The sequence below is a fragment of the Pocillopora damicornis genome, chromosome 7, assembly GCF_964200805.1.
Source record: "Pocillopora damicornis chromosome 7, jaPocDami1.2, whole genome shotgun sequence".
In the NCBI taxonomy this organism is placed as follows: domain Eukaryota; kingdom Metazoa; phylum Cnidaria; class Anthozoa; order Scleractinia; family Pocilloporidae; genus Pocillopora; species Pocillopora damicornis.
The window spans coordinates 6,092,788-6,116,595 of record NC_142676.1 but is presented as its reverse complement, the minus strand read 5'-3'; the positions used below and the strand labels follow the sequence as shown (position 1 = coordinate 6,116,595).

General features: G+C 37.8%; 1 protein-coding gene across 4 annotated transcripts; it reads left to right on the top strand.

Annotated features, from left to right (window-relative positions):
- The first annotated feature begins 735 nt into the window (after positions 1–735).
- On the top strand, positions 736–23,087 carry LOC113681502 (uncharacterized). Of its 4 annotated transcripts, none has more exons than XM_089212654.1 (16): positions 736–888; positions 6,668–8,051; positions 9,489–9,822; positions 10,353–11,415; positions 14,714–15,308; positions 15,817–15,856; positions 16,269–16,318; positions 16,829–16,918; positions 17,474–17,577; positions 18,052–18,127; positions 18,209–18,297; positions 18,431–18,541; positions 19,340–19,414; positions 19,717–19,769; positions 20,243–20,434; positions 21,215–23,087. In XM_089212654.1, the coding sequence occupies exons 2-16, from the start codon at positions 6,788–6,790 to the stop codon at positions 21,318–21,320; spliced, it is 4,242 nt and encodes a 1,413-aa protein (XP_089068780.1). In that variant the 5' UTR covers positions 736–888; positions 6,668–6,787; the 3' UTR covers positions 21,321–23,087. The 4 variants fall into 4 exon arrangements, with proteins under 4 accessions (XP_089068780.1, XP_089068782.1, XP_089068778.1 ...); XM_089212656.1 differs by lacking the exon at positions 736–888 and adding an exon at positions 4,384–4,423; XM_089212652.1 differs by lacking the exon at positions 736–888 and adding an exon at positions 5,243–5,576.
- Positions 23,088–23,808: the final 721 nt, after the last annotated feature.

Here is a 23,808-nt window from a genome sequence, read left to right as displayed (position 1 = left end):
ACAACTGGACCATAAACCTGATCGGTTCCTTGTTTGACGTGATAGCTGTACGAAACGGCACTCTTTTGCATTTAAAGTGATCAGTTTTCGTCGGAAGTCCTAGGTTCAGATCCGACTGACTCCATTAAGGCCGACTACTGAAAGTTTACTCTTGTTTTCAGTTATCTAGGCGCGAACAGGACCAATGTAAAGTAGTGATGTTAAAACGTGATGGAACATTTGGGTTCTGTGTATCTCGTTGCAGATTCTTTTCTCGGATAGCCGGATTCTAGCATTTTGCTTCTAGTTTTAGGTTTTCCCTCGGTCTAACCTATGATGTAGGTGCGGCTCGACTTATTCTTAAAAACCCTCACCTTGGAAGTGGATCCCCCATGGAGAGCAGTTTTATTTATTGATCCCAAAAATGATTACTATATTTTCCGCAGGTTTACTTGTTTTGCGAGGTTAATCAACAATAACCTGACTGAATAGATTCCCTGCTCAAGTCTGCGATAAATCGAACATTGCAGTTTTAACAACTAAATGATACAACACAAAATAACTTTTGGAAATTGGATTTTAAAGATAATATGAAAAGGTAAATACACAATGAACGCTGGTGGCCTGAGCGATCACTTCCGGCATCCACCCGTGCAAACCTGGTTGAAGTTTATAGCACAAGTACTGTAACACCGGTTCGATTCGGAACGCTTCGATGCACTGTGTCTATCGTGGAATCAATGATCAGACCGTGTTAAATTTGTCGCTGTGACGCCCACCAAACAAAGCAAATTTTGATGCTATAAGGAAACCCATGCCAATCTGCTGGGGAACTGATGCTGAACAAAGCTTCCGAGAACTGAATATTGCAGTGCGTTGGTAAAGATTTTGCTTTTTTAACTTTCCAAGGTACGTGAGACTGATTGGGCTTTCGTTCCTAGTATTTAAATTTTTTTTTTTCACCTCTGAAGACAGGGTGGTTTTGCGAAATCGCACTGCTCTTAAATCCTTTGACTGATTCACCCATGTAGACAGCTCGAATTGGTTGCAAAGCGGTCAGATACAGTTGTTTAAGATGGGTCTGGAAGCTTGCGTTTATTTTAAAAATCGAAGGAAAATTTCTCTAAGATTTTTCCTGAATACCCTTCGAGTCACTTGAGCAGCTAAACAGGTAAGCTTTTGTTACACAACTGCAAATCTCTACTTTGTTATACTCATCTCCTCTTTCCACACCAACTCAGATTTCTCTGTAGCTGCAAACGAAGCGTATCTATTTTCTAAACGGCTTTCAAGTCATTTCTCCGCAATTAGGCTGTGAAACCTTCTTATTGTCAAGCAGCTCTATTTTAAACTGGAACCTCTTTTAAGTCCTTTGCGAATCGTTAATTATTCATGGCTTCTCCATGTTAACTTTCTTAATCATATCATGAAATAGACCTCGATTTTTGTGAGTTTTGGAACATATTTTATGCCTTTAGTAACAGCTGCGAAATCTCAAATGCTCTCCAAGTGTTTTCAGCGAAAATTGGATAAAATAACTTCATTATTCCCGTTGTCTTGGTCCATTGTGTTTTTTTTAGCAACTCCTGCTTGCACCGGGTCAAACCACTGAAGCACTACCTCACACGAAATCGCACAAAGAAAAGATTGACCATCGCACGTCATGAAAAAAATTAATAATAATAATTTCAGGAGTATCTTAGATAACTGACATCCATTTAAGAAATCCCTTTCACTTCAGAACCTAGAATCAAGACCGTAAAGAATATCTTCGAAACAATCTGCGTTGTAGCAAAGACTCTCTCTCATTGCGCAATTTTCCGGGGAATAGCGGAACACAACATCGCAATCTGCATAAATTATAGCTTCAAGGAAGAAATTGTGATATGTTCAAGGATATCTCAAGAGTGAGTCTCAGAGACATCAAAGTAGCTGGTTATTTTGTAGATACCAACACCTGAAGAATGACATACCAAGTTGCAATCATAGATTTTATAGGACTAGCTAAGGGACAGTGCAAATATTATTACGCCTTCAGTAGACTTCACTGATCGAGTCAGTCTTTGCATTGCCCGAATTTTAAAGTTAAGTGTTATTTCACTTTATTTTTGGTGAGTCGCTCCAGTGGTCCATTAGGGCGAACTGGGTGATTTTATCCACGTGTATCAGAAACACAGGTACCCTGAAACTGGATAGATTGATTAATCGGTAGGAAGCTGTTCCTCTCCCGGCACAAATACGGTCACTTAGGACCAGCTGATTGCACGCATTACCTAACTAGATATCTTTGGTATTCGTTCAATGATTGGAGAACAGCTTACATTGTCAGTTTTCGACTTATTTTTTGACGCAAACTTGTCTTTGTAATGCTTCTCAATAATTAAAGGAAACGCAGAGCGTTTATAGTTTCCGTAACTTGCTGAGGCTGGAGTAACGTGCAAGCTCCAGACAGCCTGTTTTGCTGGACAAAAAACATCATTCCCTTATGAGCAAACAGCCAGCCAGGAATTTTTTCAACAGATTATTCAACTTGAACTTCGAATCATTAATATAATCTGCACAGATCACAATTTTTATTTGCTCAATCGTGGCCTCTTGAAGCTTCCGTACGCAAAGAAAAATCCTTGATTGCGGTGAATCAGGAACGATTTAATGTGAGCAAAACTAAGCTATCAGCGCAGGGTCCTGGGTAATTACTCGCGACTTTCATTTTTAAATATGAAGGATTTTCCCAACTTTTTTTTTTCTTCATTTTGGAAATTGGAGGCTTTAGCGCTGCAAAAAAAAGTATGTGCATCGTTCATGAAAGAATTTTAATGAGTGGCTAAAATTATTCCAAATCTATTTTTTTTTAATTTAAAACTGAAGTCACTGCGTCATTTTTCTTGTCAAACGTGTAGTCTCAGCCCAGTTTTCAAGGTAAAGTTACACAATTGTTGTTGAAAAACGCCTCTTAACTGTGGGTTTAGGATTCCTGAGATATTATTTGTGCACAATAGTGAAAGATGGAGTTATGGGATGGCGGAATTGGAAATAAGTGAAATTCTTCCGAATAAAACTGCCTTTGTAGACATTAGTCCATAGCGGTAGCTCTTCGCTCTCCAATAAGACCAGGCAAAACCTGCTCTCCGACCGGTGTTCGTTTACAAAAAGTTTATGGGACGAAAAATAAGAGATCCTGGTCGCATGTAAAATTCATGACCATTTTCTTCAGAGCACTGAATTTGAGCGATGGTTTCTGACGGGAATGAAGGCTTTGGTACAAGTTAAGGGAATTTTGAAGCGAATGCCAGTACAAAGAAAGGCATCTAGGACAACATGTAAGCAGGTGGGTTCCTTTGTTCGCTGCGCAAGCCGTATTGATTGACTTGCAAAACAAGTTGGAAATTATTTCGTTATTTCGTTCAAACGATTTTTACGTTACACTTTTCTGCAGCTTGCATCATTTTAAAAAACACAGTTCTGCTTCTCTTAGGACGAATATAACTTTTGCGAAATATGAAGTGATGTCTATTTGACGATATGAACTTCGATATGAATTTCTTGCGTGGATAGTTCAGCAGCTTTTAGCAGGGCTGGCACAGGCATTTAAAAAGCCTCCGGATCGGAAGCTGTCGAGGGTTTTAAATTTAATCTATTTAATTGTTTGCAGCCAGTATTTGCAAAGGATTACTTAAAGAAGAATGTGTCAATTTCAATCCTCCAATTTCCAGAGCGCACAACATTTTGAAGCTTTCCCTGGACGAGGCTTTTCAAGTAGAAATTACTTACTTTTATTTTGCGCCTGCTGGCAATTTAGCAACACGTGCCTTATAATTTCACGCATTTTCTGATAAATCAACAATGAACAATAGATTTTTAATGGACAAATCTGCTCGAGGATAAGAGATTGTTCTGTTTAGCGAGCACTGATTTGAAATCTCCTGAGACTATACATTTCCGACCTTTTGTCTCGTTAACAGCAGTAAAATACACCAACAGGTGTTCCGAACAAGTTTTCCAAAAACATGCCTGCCCTCAAGTAAATTGTTGCAGGAAATTTTCGAGTGTTTGAACAAAAAGAAAAGCGAAGTAACAGCAGTGGATCACACGATAAGGTTGCGATACGATGAAACGGACTTCTGAAAGTTTTACGCAAAGGAATTTTTCGAGCGCCACTCGTCAAAGTGACGCATTTCAAATTCGTGCTTGTTTCACAGATCGCGGAAAATAAAAATAGGGAAATCTCTGCGCGAAAAAGTCCCTAAATTTTCCCCTAATAAACTAGTTTCAATTTCCGCTTTCGGTCAATGTCCACAATCAGCACTTTTAGTAATAATCACATGAGACGGCAAGATCTATGATCACGGGTCCATGTTTAATTGTCCCTATAAATAACACTGCTGGCTACAGTTCAGCCTTTCTACGCGGAGACTGTGCAAAGTTCAGGCAAGCTTGGAGTATCGTTAGTGTTTTTTTTTTTTTGGTTTTGTTTTGTTTTTCTGAGTGATATCTTTTCGCGAATCGTGCTGGTACCAGGGGGCTTACTAGTACTGGAACTGGTTTAGGACGCCAGTGTTGTAATTAGGGGCGTTAATTGGATGTTTTGTTACTCCTTTATAATACGTTCGAAGGGTTGACTGTGACCCGCAAGGACGTTCTAGAACTCGTTGTCAAAAATAAACTGTGAGGTAATTGCATCGCGAAGCGGAACCTTTGTTAAAGGATCGATCCTTTTTAGGGGACAAATATTTGACACAATAATATTGTTGCTACGCAGCTTGCAATGCGGGCTGTCAATACACGCTGCAGAAGCGAGAACATTTTTGTGTTAGAGAGCTCATTATAGGATTCTAAGGATGACTATAACATGGAAAATTCGCCGTTTGTCATGTTTTTAGTTCAAATTTCTGCAGAAAGCGTAAAAAAAAGCGCTTGGGTTGCATGTCAGCACGCTTTGATGTCGCAGAGGTCAAATTGCTTAGCGTGTGTCATAGTACGTATTGGCTTTCGAATGTACTGGGTAAAATCGATGACGTATCAAAGACTTCCGTTTAATTCCACCAAGAGATAACGCATGCAGAAAGCGAAAACAAAACGCTTCAGACTGCAAGCAAAATTAAGTCTTAGAAAGAATAATTTGGTTTGTTTCATATTGAGCTAATTTCCGTCTGCATTTATAGGAGTTTTCGTTTGCAACGTACGAAGTCCATGCAATGTTTACCTCGATTAATTTGAGTGACGGTATTGAGAGTCGAGGTCAATGGACGTTCGCTTTTGGCGCGGAACCGTATTGTTTATATTTATAGTGAAATCTGACTCATGGGTTGTTGCCCACCCATTCCCAAGGGATCTCTATGGCTACTATGATTGGCCCGTGGGCGGGAAGTGATTGTATGGTGATGTGTGACGTAGATCAATAGCTAGTTGTGAAAGGCCCCCGGTTGATGAACGTCTCACAAAACTGGAAACTCCAATACTTAGAAGTTGGGAGCCAAAATATTTACGAGTTCCTCACTTCAATTTATTGCTTAGACTGTGATCGACCACCCAAGAGTTGATTTGAGGTGTTTTTTGGGGGATCGAATGTAGAGTTCTGCGGAGAACCCAAGTTTCCGGTAAGCAAATGTCGTTTTCACTTCGAACGCGTGGAGACGTTGGTTTTCAGTTGTGTCGTCATTTCGTCTCGCTACGTGGAAGCTTTGCGCTTGTTTACTCTGCTTCTAGTGCTGCCGATTCCCAGGGATTTTGTGTTCATCGAAGACTTTTCAGTCATGGTGGGAGTGAAAGTCCGTTTTCTGTTGAATTCCACGTTTTTCTTTCTTAAAAGCAAGCTGCAAGTTTTATTGACGGCTAGTTATAGCTACATTTGCATGAACTACGCACGCCGCTTCCAACTCGAAAAGTAGGGCATCACTAATCTTGACCGAGAATTCTTCTTACTCGTTGTGTAGATCTTGAGGAGAACGTCGCATGATTGCCATTCTTACCAAAAATATGATGTACTAAAGGCAACAGCTATTTCCTTGTTTCGTTTTCCATTTTCTGCATCGCATTTTTATATATAAATAACTCGATATCGTTCCAGTAGAGAATGCGTAGGCACGGAAAAACTCGTTCTTTGTCGTGTCGAATCAGCATTCTCTTTGATATTCCCTTTAGATCGTATTTTTTTTTCACAGTTTTATTTTGCCGTAGAAAGGTGTTCAGGCATGAAAGTAAAATTATGTACCGTTCATTGCAGCTTTCACCTTTTATTGTCTCGTGATCCCCGTACAGTTTGTAGCTTCGTTCGTCTTCGACGCTTGCTTTCTCGTGTTGTTTTTGTTTTTTGCGATAATCACATCAGTGGCATGAAAGGACAGTTTTTAAGTAGCCGTAGTTCGTCACGAGTGTTACCTGGAAATCGTGCTCATAACATGTTGAATCGTGCCGGGTCAGTCAAAGCGAACTTTGAATATAATGAGTTTTTCTGAACACTATTACATGAAATACCGGGTTACAGTAAGTATTTACCGCACAAAAAATTTCGAGTAAATAATGTTTTTGTTGTAGAAGGGGTTCGAGAAACATCTCTGTAGGAGATGTGAAGAAATTCAACTAACTAGCCTCGCCAAGGTTTCATTTTTCGTTTACCTGAGATCCTTATGGTTCGTGTTTTATTGATAACCTTTCTATTTGCTTTGTTACAGCTTCTTACGTGTTACAGCTTCTTACGAAAGTGAATTACGTCCATTGATTCTTTGCTTTGAGCGCCCTGCCTTGGCGCTTGCGAAAACAACCAGCAGCCGCGCGGGACAGTGTTTTATTGGAACAGACTTTACTCGTAATGTCTTTTGAGACTTTTCCGTGTGGTAGCCCCGAAGCTGAAAGCACAGAAGAGCCAGCTCCCTCATTATATGTTGAAACTCCGGAGGACGATCCCTCTAGCTTGCTAATCAAAAAGCCAGTCATGAACACAGAACCCTCAAGGCTCGCCGAAACGGCGAATATCGAAGATCAGATGATGAGCGAAGATGAAATTGCTCAGGTAAATGCGAAAAGTGGCGATGCGTTGAAGCTAAACATGCGTAAGGACTACCAGGAAACAGAAGCAAGCCATCTTGGGAAAAAGAACGTTGATGATGCAGGGAGGCGTGCCATGGAAGGGAACAATGTCTATGAAGTCGCTCGACCTCACTGGATTCAGTTAAATTACGGAAATTCGTCATCTGTGCCAACTCATGCCACCACTCCGAACGATCGTCAACAACAAGAAAGCGATCGCGCTAGCGTAATAATTAAAAGATTGAACAATAAAGAACAACAGGAAGTCGATTCGGACTCTGACAACGATTCACAAGATTCGGGGAAGATAAGAGGTAGCGAGCTTCGATGCAACGAGAAAATTTCTGATGGAAACGACGAAAACGTGAATGCAGTTCAACCTCATTCCTCGCGTGCGCTGTATTATAATTATAATGCGCACCACGAGGATGTCAACAAACTGGAAGACAAAGGAAATGCCAAATTACAGAACGCTCGAGGGGAGATTTTGAGGAACGTACACGTAGAAACCAAAGCGCTTCCTGTTTATTATATGCCTGCTGGAGCTTATCCACATATGGTTGCAATGGCTAGTGGAAATGCTGGAAACAGTGCTAATGTGCTAAAGAGGGAACATTTTGTGCACACTGGCATTAATGAGCTCAAGGGATTTCCTGTTCAGCACATGGATTATGTTTCAGGAAGGCCAGAGCAGCAAGTGCCTGTGGCAACAAGTACAGTAAACCCTGGAGAAGGAAATGTTTATGGAAATTTGCAGCATGGAGCTCCAGGTTTGCAGTTTATGGACAGGCGACTTGTCCATACAGGGGGCTATGCCATGGTACCTGGACTTGGACATGTACGATTGATTGATGGAATGTACTATCAAGGGCTCTCTGTAGGAGGTGATCAGGGTCGTTATGAAAACTTTGCAGCAGTACCTTCATTTGTGCCACTGAATAACATCCCTTCGGATGTATCAGCCTCTCAGTCGCAGTCACAACTACCCAGTTCAGCTGCTTCAAACACTGATGTGGTAAACCAGCGAGGTCAAGACAAGTTGCTAAGTAGGTGTCAAAAATTCTTTTAGTTATTGCGTCTGTAGATCAAATTAGATTTTCTTTATTATAGTTCCAAGGTATTGTTATCTTGCAATATTGAACTTGGCTTTCTGCAAGGCCAATACAGCACCTATACCTGATGACGTAGGCTGTTTCACTTGTTCTCAAAGCAGACTAATTAAGACAGTGGCTTTGTAAGATCTCTTCAACTGACATTGTTGCATTGTTTTATGAAGAGTCTTTGCATGGTTCAGTTAGCTCAAAGATCACTCCCTCCCTTTTATTGTCAGGCATTTGACAGCTCTAAGCCCAGTGGTAATATTTCAGGTCTGGTTTGGAAGCCTCTGTGCATGCAATGATTCAAATCAGTTCTAAGTACTTTTATCTACCTCTGTGCAAACCGCAAAGTGCCCCTGTTTGTACTCTGACAGATTTAGACTGAAAGAATTTTTTTGAATTGAGTTTTTTTGCAAAATGCTTTGGGAAGGGCTAAATCAATATTTTGGTAAGTATCTGCCATACAATACATTCTTCTGCAAGGGAAAAAAACCTCCCTTTCCAAAAGTACAAATTATTTTTAGATACATAAACTCTAGACGTGTTGGAAACTTGAATGCTATAAAAGGTTATTCATCATGAATTGTGATATGTCATGAGTTGTATGTTTATTGTTGGGTCTGAGAAATCTGCATATTTACTCCTTATTGTCAACTGATTTATTGTTTGCATGGTAAGTCCATGATTTATTGTGGCTATTGCATGACATGAAATTATGACCAGTGGAAGTATCCTTGAGAGCAGATGCTTGCATTTAAAACTCTTTGCTTAGTCATGTGTACATCAGGCGATTTTTGACAGCACTTTCTTTTTGACAAGCTAACTTGAGAAATGCAAACACTTAAGGGTTCATTTTATAATTTAAGGCAGTAAAGAATTAGATTGGTACAGAAAAAGAAGCAAACTTTTTTTTCTGATTGAATCAAATTTTGATAATTTGTGTGTCACTGTTGTATTTAGATCAGAAAAAATTATTTGGTAGTTTCTACTGTTCCATTAAATAAGATATTGAGAGACAGTGCTGAATGAAGGAAATAATGTACAGTAATGGAACTGTGAGGTTGCTTTTAAGCTAAGCTTTTACAATGCGCAACCACAACCAAGGTAGCTTCTCATATAAAAAAAGGAAATTTGATACACTCTATTTTTCCCAATGAAATATCTGTGATTTAAGTGGTTGTTAGTAAGATCTTATGAGCAGTGCTTGAGCCATTAAAAATACATGATAATACTCTGTCAAAATTTTAGCTACTGCATGTGGTGACCAGAAGCCAATCTTGTCCCACAGTGGACTGATAATTTATTATTTTAGGAAGCAATGGATTTTAATTGATGCATTTTTTGTGGTGAAACTGAGCCTGTGAATTCATTATTGACATTCCACAGATGCTGCCAAGCCTTATGTAAGCCCTGTTCATTCTGCCGTGTCTCCTGTGTCAAGTTTAGAGGAACGGAGATCAACAAATTCTCCAGCTGTTAAGAGTGACAGCAGTAGTCCAGCTCCTGGAGAAGATCCTGACAGTAAGAAACTTGCTCAAAGCAAATTAAAAGGCAAACCAAAGCCCGCCACAGGGGCCTCCAAGCCAGAGATAAAGTGTGAGCAATGTGGGAAAACCTTTACGTCATCTAGTGCCCTTGCAAAGCACAAACTTACTCACAGCGATGAGAGAAGATATGTCTGCTCTACTTGTGGAAAAGGATTCAAAAGACAGGATCATTTGTGAGTGAATTAGGCTGCTTCCTGTTTGTGTAGATTGGCTTAACTCACTGTTGACATTCAACATAGCACCGGATCCAGGGGAAATACTCCCTTTTGGGGTCATCAAATTTGTACCTTGATTTGTATATCTGCTATAAAACATTGTTTTGTGAGCATAATTTGCACAGATGTTGAAGGAACATTCAAGTAAACAAATAATTGAAATTGGATCTTCAGGGTCAAATCCGGTGTGAACTTAAAGATCAAAGTCAAATTTTTCTCACATTGAGCACTTTCTTCTTTTGATAACAGAGAATCACCTGATATGTATCTAAGGAACTCTCAAAGTAATGGTGTACTGAAGGAGAAAAAATACTTGTGAAATTCACCCACACCACAATTATAATTGATTGTTTTGACTCCAGTAGATCAATTAAAAATAGATTACAAACAGACTTTTGCATTTTAGTATTCACAACATATGATGATAAGTTCATTAAATATGAACCAGAGATCAGATTGAAATGAATTTTCATGTTTTGAAATTTCAGAAATGGTCACATGGTAACCCATCGAGACAAGAAACCGTATGAATGCAGGTTTGCTGATTGTGATAAGAGCTATTGTGACATGCGTTCTCTACGTCGACACCTGGAGAATCATCACCCAGCCAATGGGAATAATGTCAATGATTCTAGACCACCTGGTTCTGGAAGTCCGAACTTAAACTGCAATGATAAACTATCACCGGCAGGAAGTAACGAGCAAGTGGGATCACCAAGAAATTTAACCAAGTTGACAAAGGTCAGAACAGTCAAGGATCGGAATGAGCACCTTCAAGTCAGTGGGTACGATAGTGGCAGGAGCTCAGGTAGATCGACACCTGGAAGCACTCATGAACCCAGTGCCCCCCGTGAAAGACCTGTAGATTTACCTCTGGAGGGGGCGGCATTGAACGGCTTGAGAGAAAGGGAAAGGAATAGTGATAGCTTCAGCTCAACTACGTCGGAGGATGGGCTTGGCAACTCTGCAGAGCAAAGTGTACCTGAGAAAGCTGCTGATACTGCCTTAACTCATTCAGCAGTTGACTTGCTCAAGCAGGCAGCGGATCGTGTCAAAGGACAGAACAGTAGTCAAAATGCTAACGAAGTGTGGTCAGATAGGTTTTCACAGCAGTCCTTTGTGGTATACCACTCAGATGGAACACCTTACCCGCAGCAGTGGTATCAGACAGCATTGTACCCTCATGACCCACGACTTATGTACCCATATCACTTTCCCCCAACAGTGTTCCAAGTTCCTGTTAGTTCCCAGCAAGTCAGTGGATTAGTAAATGAATCCCGTCAAAGGATGGTGAATGATGCAGACACTCCTATGGAGATGACGAAGACTGTTGGGGTGTCAACACAGGCAACCCCATCACCTTCCCAAGATTACCGACCAGCAGATGCCATGCAGGTGGCATACTACAAACAGCAGCAAGGTGGAAGACATGCTGAAACTCCTACGGATCCCACTGCTGTTGCTGTAGCCACAGCAAAAGAAATGGGACAATTTAGATACACTGGTGACAGTTTTTATGGAGTGCATCCTTCTGGAACACAGTGGCAACAGGTGAGTACTCCCTCATGTGATACATTTCTGTGACAGTATAGCCCAGTGGTGACCTAGAGGTCAGTGCACTGGTCTCTGCAGCAAGAGGACTGGGTTCCAGCACAGGCGGGGTCAATGAGTTGTGTACTTGGGTTTGACACTTCACTCCAAAGTACCTTGCTCCACCCAGGAGTAAAATCTGATTGTGTCCAATTTTTTTTAGGTAAAGTTTATGATTTCAAGGAATTACCAGCAGCGAACTAGCATTTAGCAGGACTCTTGACCCTTCCACTCCAAAGATCCCATGATTAATTCTCTCTACTGACTGCTATACTTTTTCCTTGTAATTGGACAGGAGAATTAAGTCTTATTCCCAATTAACACCCTCAAGCTGATAAGTTTGTTTGTTATCATAACCCATTTTCAAGTTGATTTGATTGGGATTTTGCAAGAAGAAGTTACAAGTTAAAATATATTAAAGTTCACATGGCAACCAGGTGGACAATCAGACATAGTTTGATGCTACACTGGTTTGCAGATTTAATGAATGTAACCGAAGAAGTTACAATTCATAGACCCAACGTCTCGACACTCCTGTCTAGTGCCTTCATCAGGGGGTGATGATGAAAGGCACTAGACAGGAGTGTCGAAACGTTGGGTCTATGAATTGTAACTTCTTCGGTTACATTCATTAAATCTGCAAACCAGTGTAGCATCAAGTTACAAGTTGTTAAAGGAACAATTGCTCCAGTGTAAGCACTAGCAGCAATCAATGGTTAGGCTAATTAGATGGTAGACTATTACAATGTAACAAACCCAAAGTCATTGCTGGTTTTTTTAATATGTTTTTTTTGGTCATTTATTTGTTGTTTGCTATTTGTCAATGTAATCTAGCTAGTAAGTTGCTCTGTCAGCTATTGAGTTGGTAAGGATTTCTTGCTGTATCAAACTTTTAGTTTCCATGAACACCTAGCCAGAAAAATATAAATGTATTTTTACTAAAATCAATTTGCCAATAATCTTCAAATGGTGACACTTTGATATAGTCAATGATAGGAACTGATGAGCTAAAAAAAAGATTCACATTATATGAATGAGTTGTGTTTGATGCACTCTGAACATCAGGTTTTGGAATGTTATTTGCTAAAAAAATTTAATTCTTTCCCTAATTTTTTAAAATGATTTTTATTCCATGGCATTTATGACCTAACTGTGTAATTTGGTGAATGATCAATGCATACATTTTCTTTTCCTTTCAAAGCTATTGTTTTTTTTTTCTTTTACAAAAGAAGATGGTTAGTGATCATTCTTTGTATAAATGTTCCTTTTTTTAGGACAATAATTTTTTTTATGGACATCATGGAAAGAAAAGTGTGCATATATCATACCATTTTCAGATTGAAGACTTAGTGAGATTCTAGGCAGGCTTGTTTACTATTGAGATGGAGCACAATTTGTGGAGACATTTATCATTTCATGCCTGACTGCTTTTCAATGAAGACTGATATGAATATTTAATTTAAAGTATTTGAAGTTCATTTGTTCAAAGATGGGAGCTTTAGACAGGCATGTTTCTTTTCTGCTTGACAGTCTCTTATAGCACTCAGTGTATCACATCAAAGTTGCCTACTTTGATTCTATTTTTGTAACTCTCTTGGCTTGCAACATGCATTATTTAGACAGGAGGGTTTAAATTTGAAAACCAAATAGATTTAAGCTTAATGTCATCAATATTCATATTGAGTTGAATTGTTTTGAAATGCAGGCAGCTGTTTCTTAGGTTATCACTTTCTTGACAAGTCACCTGTGCACTAGTGTGGCTTCCCTCTTGTGATTGGCTGGTTGGCTGCCTGTCTGACACATGATTGACTTGTGTTTGTCTTCTGTGGCCTATTCAAACTGAGCAAATTTGCATTTTAGCCAGGACTTGAATGAAATATTCTTTAGGACCAAGTGATCATGTGACCTAGTGTTTTCTCTTGTTTTCGTGGAAGAGAGCTCTCCTTTCGGTGTTCACTGTTTGTGAATCAGTTGTGACATCACCAGCAGTTTGTAAAAGTTCATTTTTGCTCTATAACCTAATGGAAATCAACCCTCAATCACTTTTCTACAGATGCCAAAGTGCAAACTCTTTGCATAGCTTTCTGGTTTCGGCAAAACAGAATGGTTAAGGCACGTATCTGAGTCTCTGAATTTCTCTTGTTTTAATACTTATTCTCAATTTATTGCTAAGAACATTGTGATCAATCACTCTACCAAACTCTCACCAGTTTTTAGGTACAGTAATGGGTCATTCTTGAGACAGTGTCTTGAGACAACAAAACTTACAACTGTTGATGATAGTATGGGTTCTATCTTGTGTTTTACCATACCATTTCCACAATACTACAACTGTATTTGTTGTTGATCTTTGATCTTTAGTTCTTATTTACAAGGTTACACACAGTATTTCTGTTTTCCAATTTGATATCTTTGTGAGGAAGCTGTGTCTTCAAGTATATTAGTTTTCTTTGTGCCCATCTGTGCTTGCCTCAAAGTCTGAATTTTTATGATGATGAATAATCTCCAAGGAAAACCTTTTAATGAGATAAATTTATAGTTTTGAAGACAAACCTGCAGGGGCAAAAATTAATATTTCTTTTATTGTGAACATTGATAGAACTAAAGGTGAACTCAGACATTTTGTTGAAATTTTCAAGTTAAGGCAAAGGAAATATATTGTGAGACTGAAATCTTAGATAATTAGCCAAACAGTTTGTTCATATCCTGTACTTTCAATATCCATGCATCTTGCATCTTCAATCTGATTTGCACTGAATCCTTGGATCCTATGTTTTAATGCTATCCTAAACTGTGAATGGAGATTTTGATTAATTTGTATTAGCCATCTGGTTAAACATAAAAGGTAACTGTTATAAATGTTTGGTTTGGTTTTTATTGTTGCAAGGGTTCCCATGAAAAGTCTGTTTTATTCTACAGAAACTGTAATTGCATTGCTGTTAGGGTAAACTGGGCAAGTTAGGATGTCGCTTAACCAGGGAAAATTATGCACAAAAGCCCAATTTATGCACTTGTGTTGCATAATACTGTTGTTACACAAGTATTATTCCACTTGGAACTACGTCTCATTGCATTTTCTTCTTCTCTACTATCACCAGACAATATTTCTTTTACTTTTAAAATCTCAAAAGCATAGAATAGATTCTTGTTAATATCTCAATGCAGTTGGATAAAAATAAAACTTGAAATTCTTGATTTGCCACTGAAGGTGCTAACACGATTAAAAGCATGTTTTAACATGATTCATGCCATTTCTCAGGTTCGCTATGATGAAACAGCTAATACATACAACTCAGCTTCATCCATGGGTAACAGTAAATCACTTTATGGACATGCAATGACACCTGAGAGTAATGGCTCTGCTTCCATTGACAATGATTTAAACCACGTGGAGACACTCCCAAGAGGAACAGAGTTCAGAAATACTAAAAATGATGACGGCCAACCGGCTGAGAAGAGACAAAGATTATCAGAAGTTGGCATTGGAGAGAGGAGGGATGCCAATGGGCCATCTATTGTTCACATCAAGCTGGAAGACAACAATAATGCACAAGATAAAGGAAATCAGGCCGTGTTTAGAAATCCTGCTGAGATAGTTACCCCAAGGCGGAAACAGAGGCCACGTCCAGAGCCTTTGACTATCCCACCATCAGCAAGCACTACCTACTTTCCTAATCGTCCAGGCTCTCCAATGAATCGCAGTCAACCATGTTCACCACCATATACACCTCCTCCAATGCTCAGTCCTCGCAGCATATATCATGTTCCTTCCTTAGGAAACCTGACACCACGACTGAGTGCATCCTTGCAGCATCCTTTGACACCAAGCAGGCTTCTACTAAGTGGCCACAGAAGTAAGCCATGATGTTTTTTTCTTTGTTATAGGCAGAAGTTTTTCTCTATTTCAAGTTCAATGCTTACAAGTTTGCCCCCACTGTGACAAGTTCACTACCAAAGAAATTCTGCACCTTACTTTCAAACCAGTCACTAGCAGCTACATACTGTCAGTAGTAGTATTTCTATCACATTCAAAAAATATGTTTTTGTATTACAACAAAGCATTCATAGAATCGGACTAAAAGTTCTGTTTCAAGAAGAAAGGTTACAGTTTTACCACAAGAAAACTGCTAACCTGTTGTATTTGTTGCTGTGAACTTTTCATGATTCAGAGAAACTTTTAGTAGGCCAAATCTTAGTCATGAATTTCTTTGTCACCTTTATGCCGCATAATATTACATTCAGGGGGAGCATACAAAGTACTTAAATTCTGTGTGAGCAAAACCAGAAGGGGGTTGTTGCTTGGGTTTGAATTTTATTGTAATAAGTGTTTTTCATTGAGCAACATTTTCTCACCATTTTTAGGTAGCTTTGATGGAGAAGAAGCCAGTCAATTCCCTGAGCCGTAAGTGTTTCATAAAGTTTCATTTGAAGTTCAAATCACAAATAATAATTACTGTTTGTACGATGTTTAGGTCTCATGAATGCTAGCCCTAAAATAACTGGTCTAATCCCATTAACATTAAGAAACGTTCCCAAACATGGCTTGCCTTTTGCAACTAGTCAACCTAAAATTACTGGCTTTTTAGAAAATTAAAATTTCACTATTGGAATTGTCTCCAACCAAATTTAACTATGCATTGCCATCACCTGCGGAGAAACAAAAGTAGCCTAGAAAATTTGTTTTCAATGATTTTTTTTCCTTCTTTTCAGTCTTTGGTTGACTGTTCCAAAATTAATGCTGCCAAGAATAAAAGAAGTATGTGGTATAAAAGTGTTCAAAGTGTAATTTACTTACAATGTCTGTCTGTCAACAGGAAAATAAATGTTGGCCCACAGTTTCAGGCTGAGGTGCCTCCTTTGGCAGGTGAGTATATCATTTCCACAGCAATAGTTCCTTGATATCTCCATGTTGTCTGAATTTAAGATGTAGAGCATGCAAGTAATGAAAATTCATAAGGAAATTTAAAAAAATGTTTAGAAAGTGAGTAAAGGAAGGGATAGGTATATTTTCAACTGAATTTGACGTGCAGAATTTCAGAATATGCAGTTACTCTGTGATTTGTGGACTGGACTCTTAATTAGGGTGTTGGTTGGGTCGAAGTGCAGTTTCACTCTCTCTGTGCACTGCTCTGTCTGAGAGTGTTAATGGGTATAAGCAAATAGTCAGTGAAACATAACAAAATAATGTGCAGGTAGCCTGGAAGAGAATAGTCCCATCAAGACGAAGAAGTAGTATTCTTGTCCCATAGAATTACAGCATTTCAACCTTGGCGAAAAGAGGGTAGATGCATTGGTGTGACATCAATCCTCTTTTTGCCTGGAATGTTTTGCTCAGTAACATAAAGCTAATTTTATCCTCCCGTTTACTTCCAAGGTCCCAAAGAAGGAGCAATCCATGATGTTCACAGAGCAACATTGTGCTGGAAACCTCTTGATGAAAAGAAGAGAACAAAACGAGATGAGAGTAAGTTCTTGTACCATTTTACACAGCTCTATTTTTATCACTCTTTACTTTGTGGCTCAAAAAACTTAACTTTTCAGATTCTGTAATTTTCATTGCTCAGAAAAAGTTTTGTTGTTCAGCAGTTTTTGTGTGAAATAAGACATGGATATGTACAAAGTGGTAATAACCTTTCAGCTCCCTTTACCCTTAAACTTCCAAGATCTGATTGTTAATTCTCCCCTCTGGCAGCTACACAATTTTTTTGTGAATAAGTGATGAGAATTTGGTGTTAGATCAAAATAACAACTTCAACCTGATAAGTTTTAGCATTCTCATTACTTGTTTACTGGATATTGTAGGGATATTATAGGGAGAAGTTACATGTTAATCACACCTGGAAGTTGAAGGGTTAAGTGATTAAGAAAGAAGTGGTGAGAAAAAACAGACTTAACAGTTCTGGTTGTTCTCTCCACAAAACAACATTCTCTCTGCAATTTTTTAAAGGAATTTTTTAGAAGCAATAGTGGGGGAATTACCAATCAAATCTCGTCACTCTTTTAATCGTTTAAATTTCAGTTGAGTCCTTTCTGGACATGGCCTGCTCTGTTGCGATAGTTGGTGGAGGGTCAAACAAAGAGTATGCATTACACATTCTTCATAAAGCAAATGGAAATGTTAAGGTAGGTAGAAAACACAACTCTAATCTGCCTCACATGTATGTTGCTACAGGAATAGCAACAATCAATGGATTTGTGAGTTTTTTTTTTCCCCTTGAAAAAAATGCATGTCATAAAGTTGTTTGTTCATTAGAATCAGTTGATGAATGCCACAGGTTTTTCTAGGAATAGTAACAATCAATGGATTTGTGAGTTTTTTCTTTTTTTCCCCTTGAAACAAATGTATGTCATAAAGTTGTTTGTTCACTAGAACCTGTTGATGAATGCCACAGGTTTTTCTAGATATGAGTCACTTTTGCCAGTGAAAATCCTTTTCAGGACTGCCCCGGCTTGAATGAGGGCTTTATGCAATGAGAAGTTGTTTATGTGATCAAATTCTTAAGTTTATTGGTGTTATTCTTATTTTTAAAGAGCTTTTGGTAATTGAGGGGGATTCTTCATAACATTTATCTTTCTTTTCTACTTTTGTCTCACCAGGAAGCAGTAAAATTGCTGCTCTGTCAGAATTTCATCACCCAAAATGATGACCCAATGTATGACTATCACTATGAAGGTAAAGAAGAAAAGTCAACATTTATGACTTGTTTTTATTTTCCTTACTGACATTTGTCTACGGTGTTGCACTTTATTATAGGTTCTGTCAGGTGGGCTTCTAAGGAAAGGCAGATTTTCAGACAAAATTTCAGAACTAAGGGAAAAGAATTTTCTGATCTTCAGAAAGATGTAAGTTTTACTCCTTATTGCTACAATTACTTTATGCCAGGCTTACAAGATTTATCCTATTGTTGAATTTTCCTTTTTTTAAGAAGCTTGATTGTCTAAAATTTTTGATGAACACTTTTCTGTGCCATTTTAGATTGGAGGCAAGAAAACAATTTTTGACTGTATAGAGTTTTATTACCATTGGAAAGCAGCACACCCAGAAGCTGTACGAGGAAGAACACGCTACATTGATTCAGACTCTGAGGTATGTGCATGATTATCAGGAACACTAATTAATAAAAAATTATGGGGCATGTACTGAGCCTCTCATTTGTTGGTGAATCCTAACAACAAACTGAGGGAAGAAGTCATACCATATTTACCCATCTATAATACGCACTTTTTTTCTATAAAAATAACCATCAAAATCGCGGTGCGTATTATACACAGTTTCTATAACTGTTTTTCAAGCATGTCCTAATTTGCATATGTTAAAAACACAAGAAAGAAAGTAACAAAAGCCAAGTTGTAATTGGTCTTTATTAGCTTGAGTTAAATAATCTACTGATGAAACATTTTCAATTTTGATCCACAAACACAACAAAGAAAGTAACAAAAGCCTTGTCAGTGGTAATTGGTCTTTATTAGCTTGAGTTAAATAATCTACCAATCAAACATTTTCAATTTCAATCCATAAATAAATTTAGTAGAGTGTTTAAGAAACAGCTGATGAGATAAACATTATGATCGTACTGTATTACTGTAATCAGAAGTGATAAGAAATTCGAAATGGTAACGAAACTTGCCTCTGCAAAACGTCAGTTGTATGAAGCATTAATGGTTTTTTTTTGCTGTGAAAACTTTTTTTTGTGAAAAGTTTGGTCAAAAATCGAGGCGCGTGTTATACACGGGTAAATACCGTATTTGCAAGAGAGAAGTATGACATCTTTTGATGACTTCCCTCAATTTCCTGCTGTAGAACAGTGAGGATGGATCTATAACTGAAACTCAAATTTAAAAATGTAACGAATTTAAAAGTATTTGTTTGTTTTTTGTTTATCAGGATTATGAGGACACAGGAAGTGAAACTAACAGCAATCCTTCATATTTTGAGTGTGATTTCCCTCAGTGCAATGCTGTAAGTCCTCACTAAAAAACTCCTGTTTTATAATATTTCTACTGTACAGAATATAGTTGCTACCCAAATCCGTTTCTTTACAGCAACAAGAAAAAATTAGGTTCAATTTTGTATTATGATTATTTTTTACTATTTGCATGTTTGTCCATTGTTTAACACTGTTATTGCTCTATATTGGTAACTGGGATTGAAATATTCATGATTAAGCACAGAAACATTTTTGTCATCAGTAACTTTTTGCTCAACCATGGAATCTGATAGTATGAGACCTAAAATTTTTTTTGTTATTTTCATTTTTGCAGAAATTTGTGTCCAGGCAAGCACTCAATGGTCATATTCGTGTCCATGGAGGAAGGTAAATATATCTTTTCAGTAATTTTCTTGATGTAAATTGCAACGGCTTTTCCAAAAGCATAGTTGAGAAACAGTAGTAAACCAGTGTGATGTTGTGACTTAAAATTCACTTTGAATTGGTGAAACAAACCAACTGAATTGTATAATGTTGCTTACATTTATTATGGCTTAAACCACCTAATTATTAAGGTAAAAATAATGACAATCTCTGTGACTGGTAGAGAAAGAGCCAAGAGTTTTCTGGATCAATTACATAAATACAATCCTGCATTACATTAATACTTAACTGAAAATTGCTCTTTGAAAAGAATGCTTCCTAATACAAGATTTGAAGCTCACTTTCCATGAGCGAGCCAATGGGTTTCTTAATAGCTATACTTGTTCTCTTTTTAAATGAGTTGTTTTTGTGCACCTGAATTCAATCAATGAATGTTTGCTCCTAATTTCACATGATAACCACAATATTCTCAACAGCTTTATGAAGCCTTCAGAACCAAACAGACGTAAGAATCGAAACACTGCAGGTTCATCTGCCTCTAATGGAACAAATTCAGCACCTGTTGTTAGGAAGAGGAAGTCTCCATCACCAGCACCTGCTTCAGTGCACCCTGATTTAAATAATCCAGATGGGCAATTACCTGAGTTTGCATGTAAAGTCTGTGGAAGGTTAGTAGCTCTCTTTCTTAGGTTAACGCTAAAGCATGATCAGTACCACCTTGCATATGAACTGATATTCCATTGAGCTATTTCAAGCTTAGCTGGGCTATGATAGAGACTGTGCTTAGCCAGGGTCTGTGCTTATCTAAGGCCAGCACAAAGCTAACATATAGTTTCAATATTTGAGTTATATGGTCACAACTTACAACACACTTAAATCAATATTCTACTCACTTGAGTACATTTTACAACATTACTATTCATATTTAACACACAATCATGCAGTTGTGGTGTTATATTCCCATGATGAACTCATTGTTAACCCTTTAACTCTCAGAAATGATAGACATGTAACTTCCCCCTAAAATATTCATACATTATCCAGGAAACAGTTAATGAGAATAGTCAAATTTATCAGGTAGAAGTTGTTATCTTTTAATTCTCATGACTAATTTATTAGGAAATGTGTAGCAGCTAAAGGGGAGAGTTGGGAGTTAAAAGGTTAAAGATATGACACTACAGCTATGGCCTGCCCTTAGCTAGGGCCTGTGTTTGGCAAGGGCCTTAGCTGAGAGGGTGTCGCTTTCCTTTTTCCCAGGTCTGTTTTTCTTTTCCAATGCTTAGTTGCCTTTCAAGTGATTGTTTTTGTGCTGTGGCTATCAAAGAAACTTTGATTGCTTGATGTCAAAAGTTATCAGGATCACCAATGTAAATCAAGTTATTTAACAAAATGCGTTTCAATTAGTTGTGTCTGTCACAATGCTAATACACTTCTCAATCCACTTGCAGAATATTCCACAAGATAAAGAGCAGGTCAGCCCATATGAAGACTCATGTTAAGAGACCAGATGATGATGAAAAACTTTCCTCAAAGTTGCCTTCCAAGAATCACTGATGCTAGTAACTTGAATCTAAAAGAAAATTGGACCAGTTCATATAAAGTATCCCTTCCACAGTTTGACTGTTAATGACTATTTATGTACATGATATAGCTAAGTTATTCCTAGTTTATATATTTTTTGACTTAAAGTCATGTGGTGAGAATGATGAAATTTTCACCATTTGGTTCTGTATTTAGCCTTTGAAGAAGAAGAATTCTTGTATGGTAACAGAAGTTTTGAAATTTGTGCTCTAGCAGTATAGCCGTAGACATTTATGGCTGCATATAAGCTTCTCGTGTCTCAAGTTGTATTTATATGGTTGAATAATTTTGTGCTCTGGCGAACTGGCCGGACAGAAATAATATTTTTTGTTATGGAAATTTCTATGGATTATGTAATGTGAAATTTTGTTGTGCAATCATTCCCAGATCACCCAGATCAAGAGTGACAGCTCTTGAGTGTTAAAGTCAAGTTCAGTTTCAAAATATTGAATATATAACTTGAGTATGCCAGTCCACTAACTTCTTTCCTGAATGGTATTTATGAAATCTTAACTTTTATCTGCATGGAAAAAGGCCTTCCCAGCCTTGTTGAAAAAAGATTTTTCTTCCTTTAAACAAGGCTAAGAAGTTTTATTTGCATGCTGTAAAGGAGAATAATCAGTCTAGCGTTGTGGAAGAAGTGTGAAGTGGTTCTTTTCTCACTCTTTTTTTATCTATGGGTGAAACAAAGATTCCAAAAATAGAAATAGTTAAAAATCAGAAAGTTCTAAATCTTTGAAGGTCTACAATGAATCATGAGAGGGTTTAATCCTCTCCTCTAAGTAGTGTCCATGACTCCTCAAGCTGTGGTCCGTAGATGGGAATCTGGGAATGAGTCATATTTTCATTGTGCATTGGCAGAGTTGACCTTTGTCTTTTCAGCAAAAGTAACCGCATTTTAAAGTGATAAGCTCTATTTTGTTTTGTTAGGTCTTGTAAACAAAACACTTGTTGCAGTGCAGCAGATTGAAGGGTCTTGTAAATAGTTTTAATTTAATTCAATAGACAGACATGTGTTAAAAGAACCTCTCTTTCTTTGAAGTCATACCATTTTGACAGCAGCTTCCTCTGGGTTCTGTTCCTAAACATTCACAGTCTGGATTTTGTTACTGAGTTGTCTAGTAAAAAAAATCTGAATTTATGGTAGTGCTGTCAACCAAGTGTATGTTTTTTTTTTATGTTGCACACTTAATTTGTTCTTTAATCATGTTTTTTGTGTTCAGGATGTTCTGAAGGCATCTGACTCTCTTGCGTCACTGATAATTTTTTGGTTCTGGTTCTGCTTTGATTGATTGCAAAGTTAGTTGTACACTTTCTTTGAGAGAGTTAAAAATTATGAAAAGTTAATATATGTCAGAAATTATTTGTTGACGTTTTTTTAGAAACAGAAAATGTTTGGGTTTACTTCTTAATCAATTTGCTAAAACAGTTTTTTGATGCACCTGTTATGAGCTGGAAAAAGGCTCCACATACAAACCTGAAATTGGACCTGAATATCCAATATCAGACAAATTGGTAATGTTGGATTGACTAATCTGTACATAGGAGAGATGTGAATACTTCAGACAGTAAAAAAGACTCTAATAGAGTGCAAACTTAAGCACGGTGTACATTTGCAATTTCTCTCAGAAAACTAAGGAGAAGTTACCTAATGTAAAAAGAGCTGCAATGCTCTGTTTTCTAGCAACAGTGTTGTGGTAGATATTGGAATAAAGCGTGTATTTATTGGTTCTATATAAATGGTTTTAGATTTTATGGAGCTATACAAGTGAATCTTGTAAGACTGAGACCAAAGTTACCACTACGGTCAGTAAGGATTGTGGGAAACATTGCAAGGAACCAATGAAATCTCAAAGTTTAAGAAAAATGTCTTCTAAAACCAAGTACAGTCAAGACTGGGTTAAGTTTTACATCTGATTGGTAGAGAATGGCTTGAGTTTTCTAGTCCAAGCACAACCGTTGTAAAGCAAAATGAAAGCGATCAGCAACTATTTTGGAAACTCACCCGAAAAGCGCTCAATATATAGTTGCGTCCAGATCTGTCCAGATATCGTGCTTTTGGTTTGTCTCAGTCAAGTATTAAAACAACCACAAAAGCTAGTTAATTGTAAAGATGGTATTCCAAAAACGTTTGACTTTTTTTTAAGGCTCAAAACAAAATGCTAAGTTAAAAGAATAGCTAATTTACAAAGTATAACACTTCATCACGAAGCTTATTTTCTTAACGGCATCTCGAAGAGGTCACATTAGCGCTGAGAATAACGTGAATTCTTCGAAACTCTCTCAACATTCTGAAACCTGGAGTTTGACGAGCGTAGTTTCTGTTGTCTTTTTATCCATTCATGTTTTGCAAAACCTTTAGAATATGTTTATGCCACTTTAAAAGCATATGACTTTTCGGTTACTAATGTTAACTGAACTGAGTGGAGTGCATTTTGGTCTTAGATCCCACGCGTGATTG

Excerpts from the sequence above, each read along its gene's own strand:
- LOC113681502 (XM_089212654.1), top strand. The coding sequence starts at position 6,788 with ATGTCTTTTGAGACTTTTCCGTGTGGTAGCCCCGAAGCTGAAAGCACA. Across the intron at positions 11,416-14,713 it reads CTGGAACACAGTGGCAACAG|GTTCGCTATGATGAAACAGC; the intron begins GTGAGTACTCCC and ends GCCATTTCTCAG. Across the intron at positions 18,542-19,339 it reads ACATTGATTCAGACTCTGAG|GATTATGAGGACACAGGAAG; the intron begins GTATGTGCATGA and ends TTTGTTTATCAG.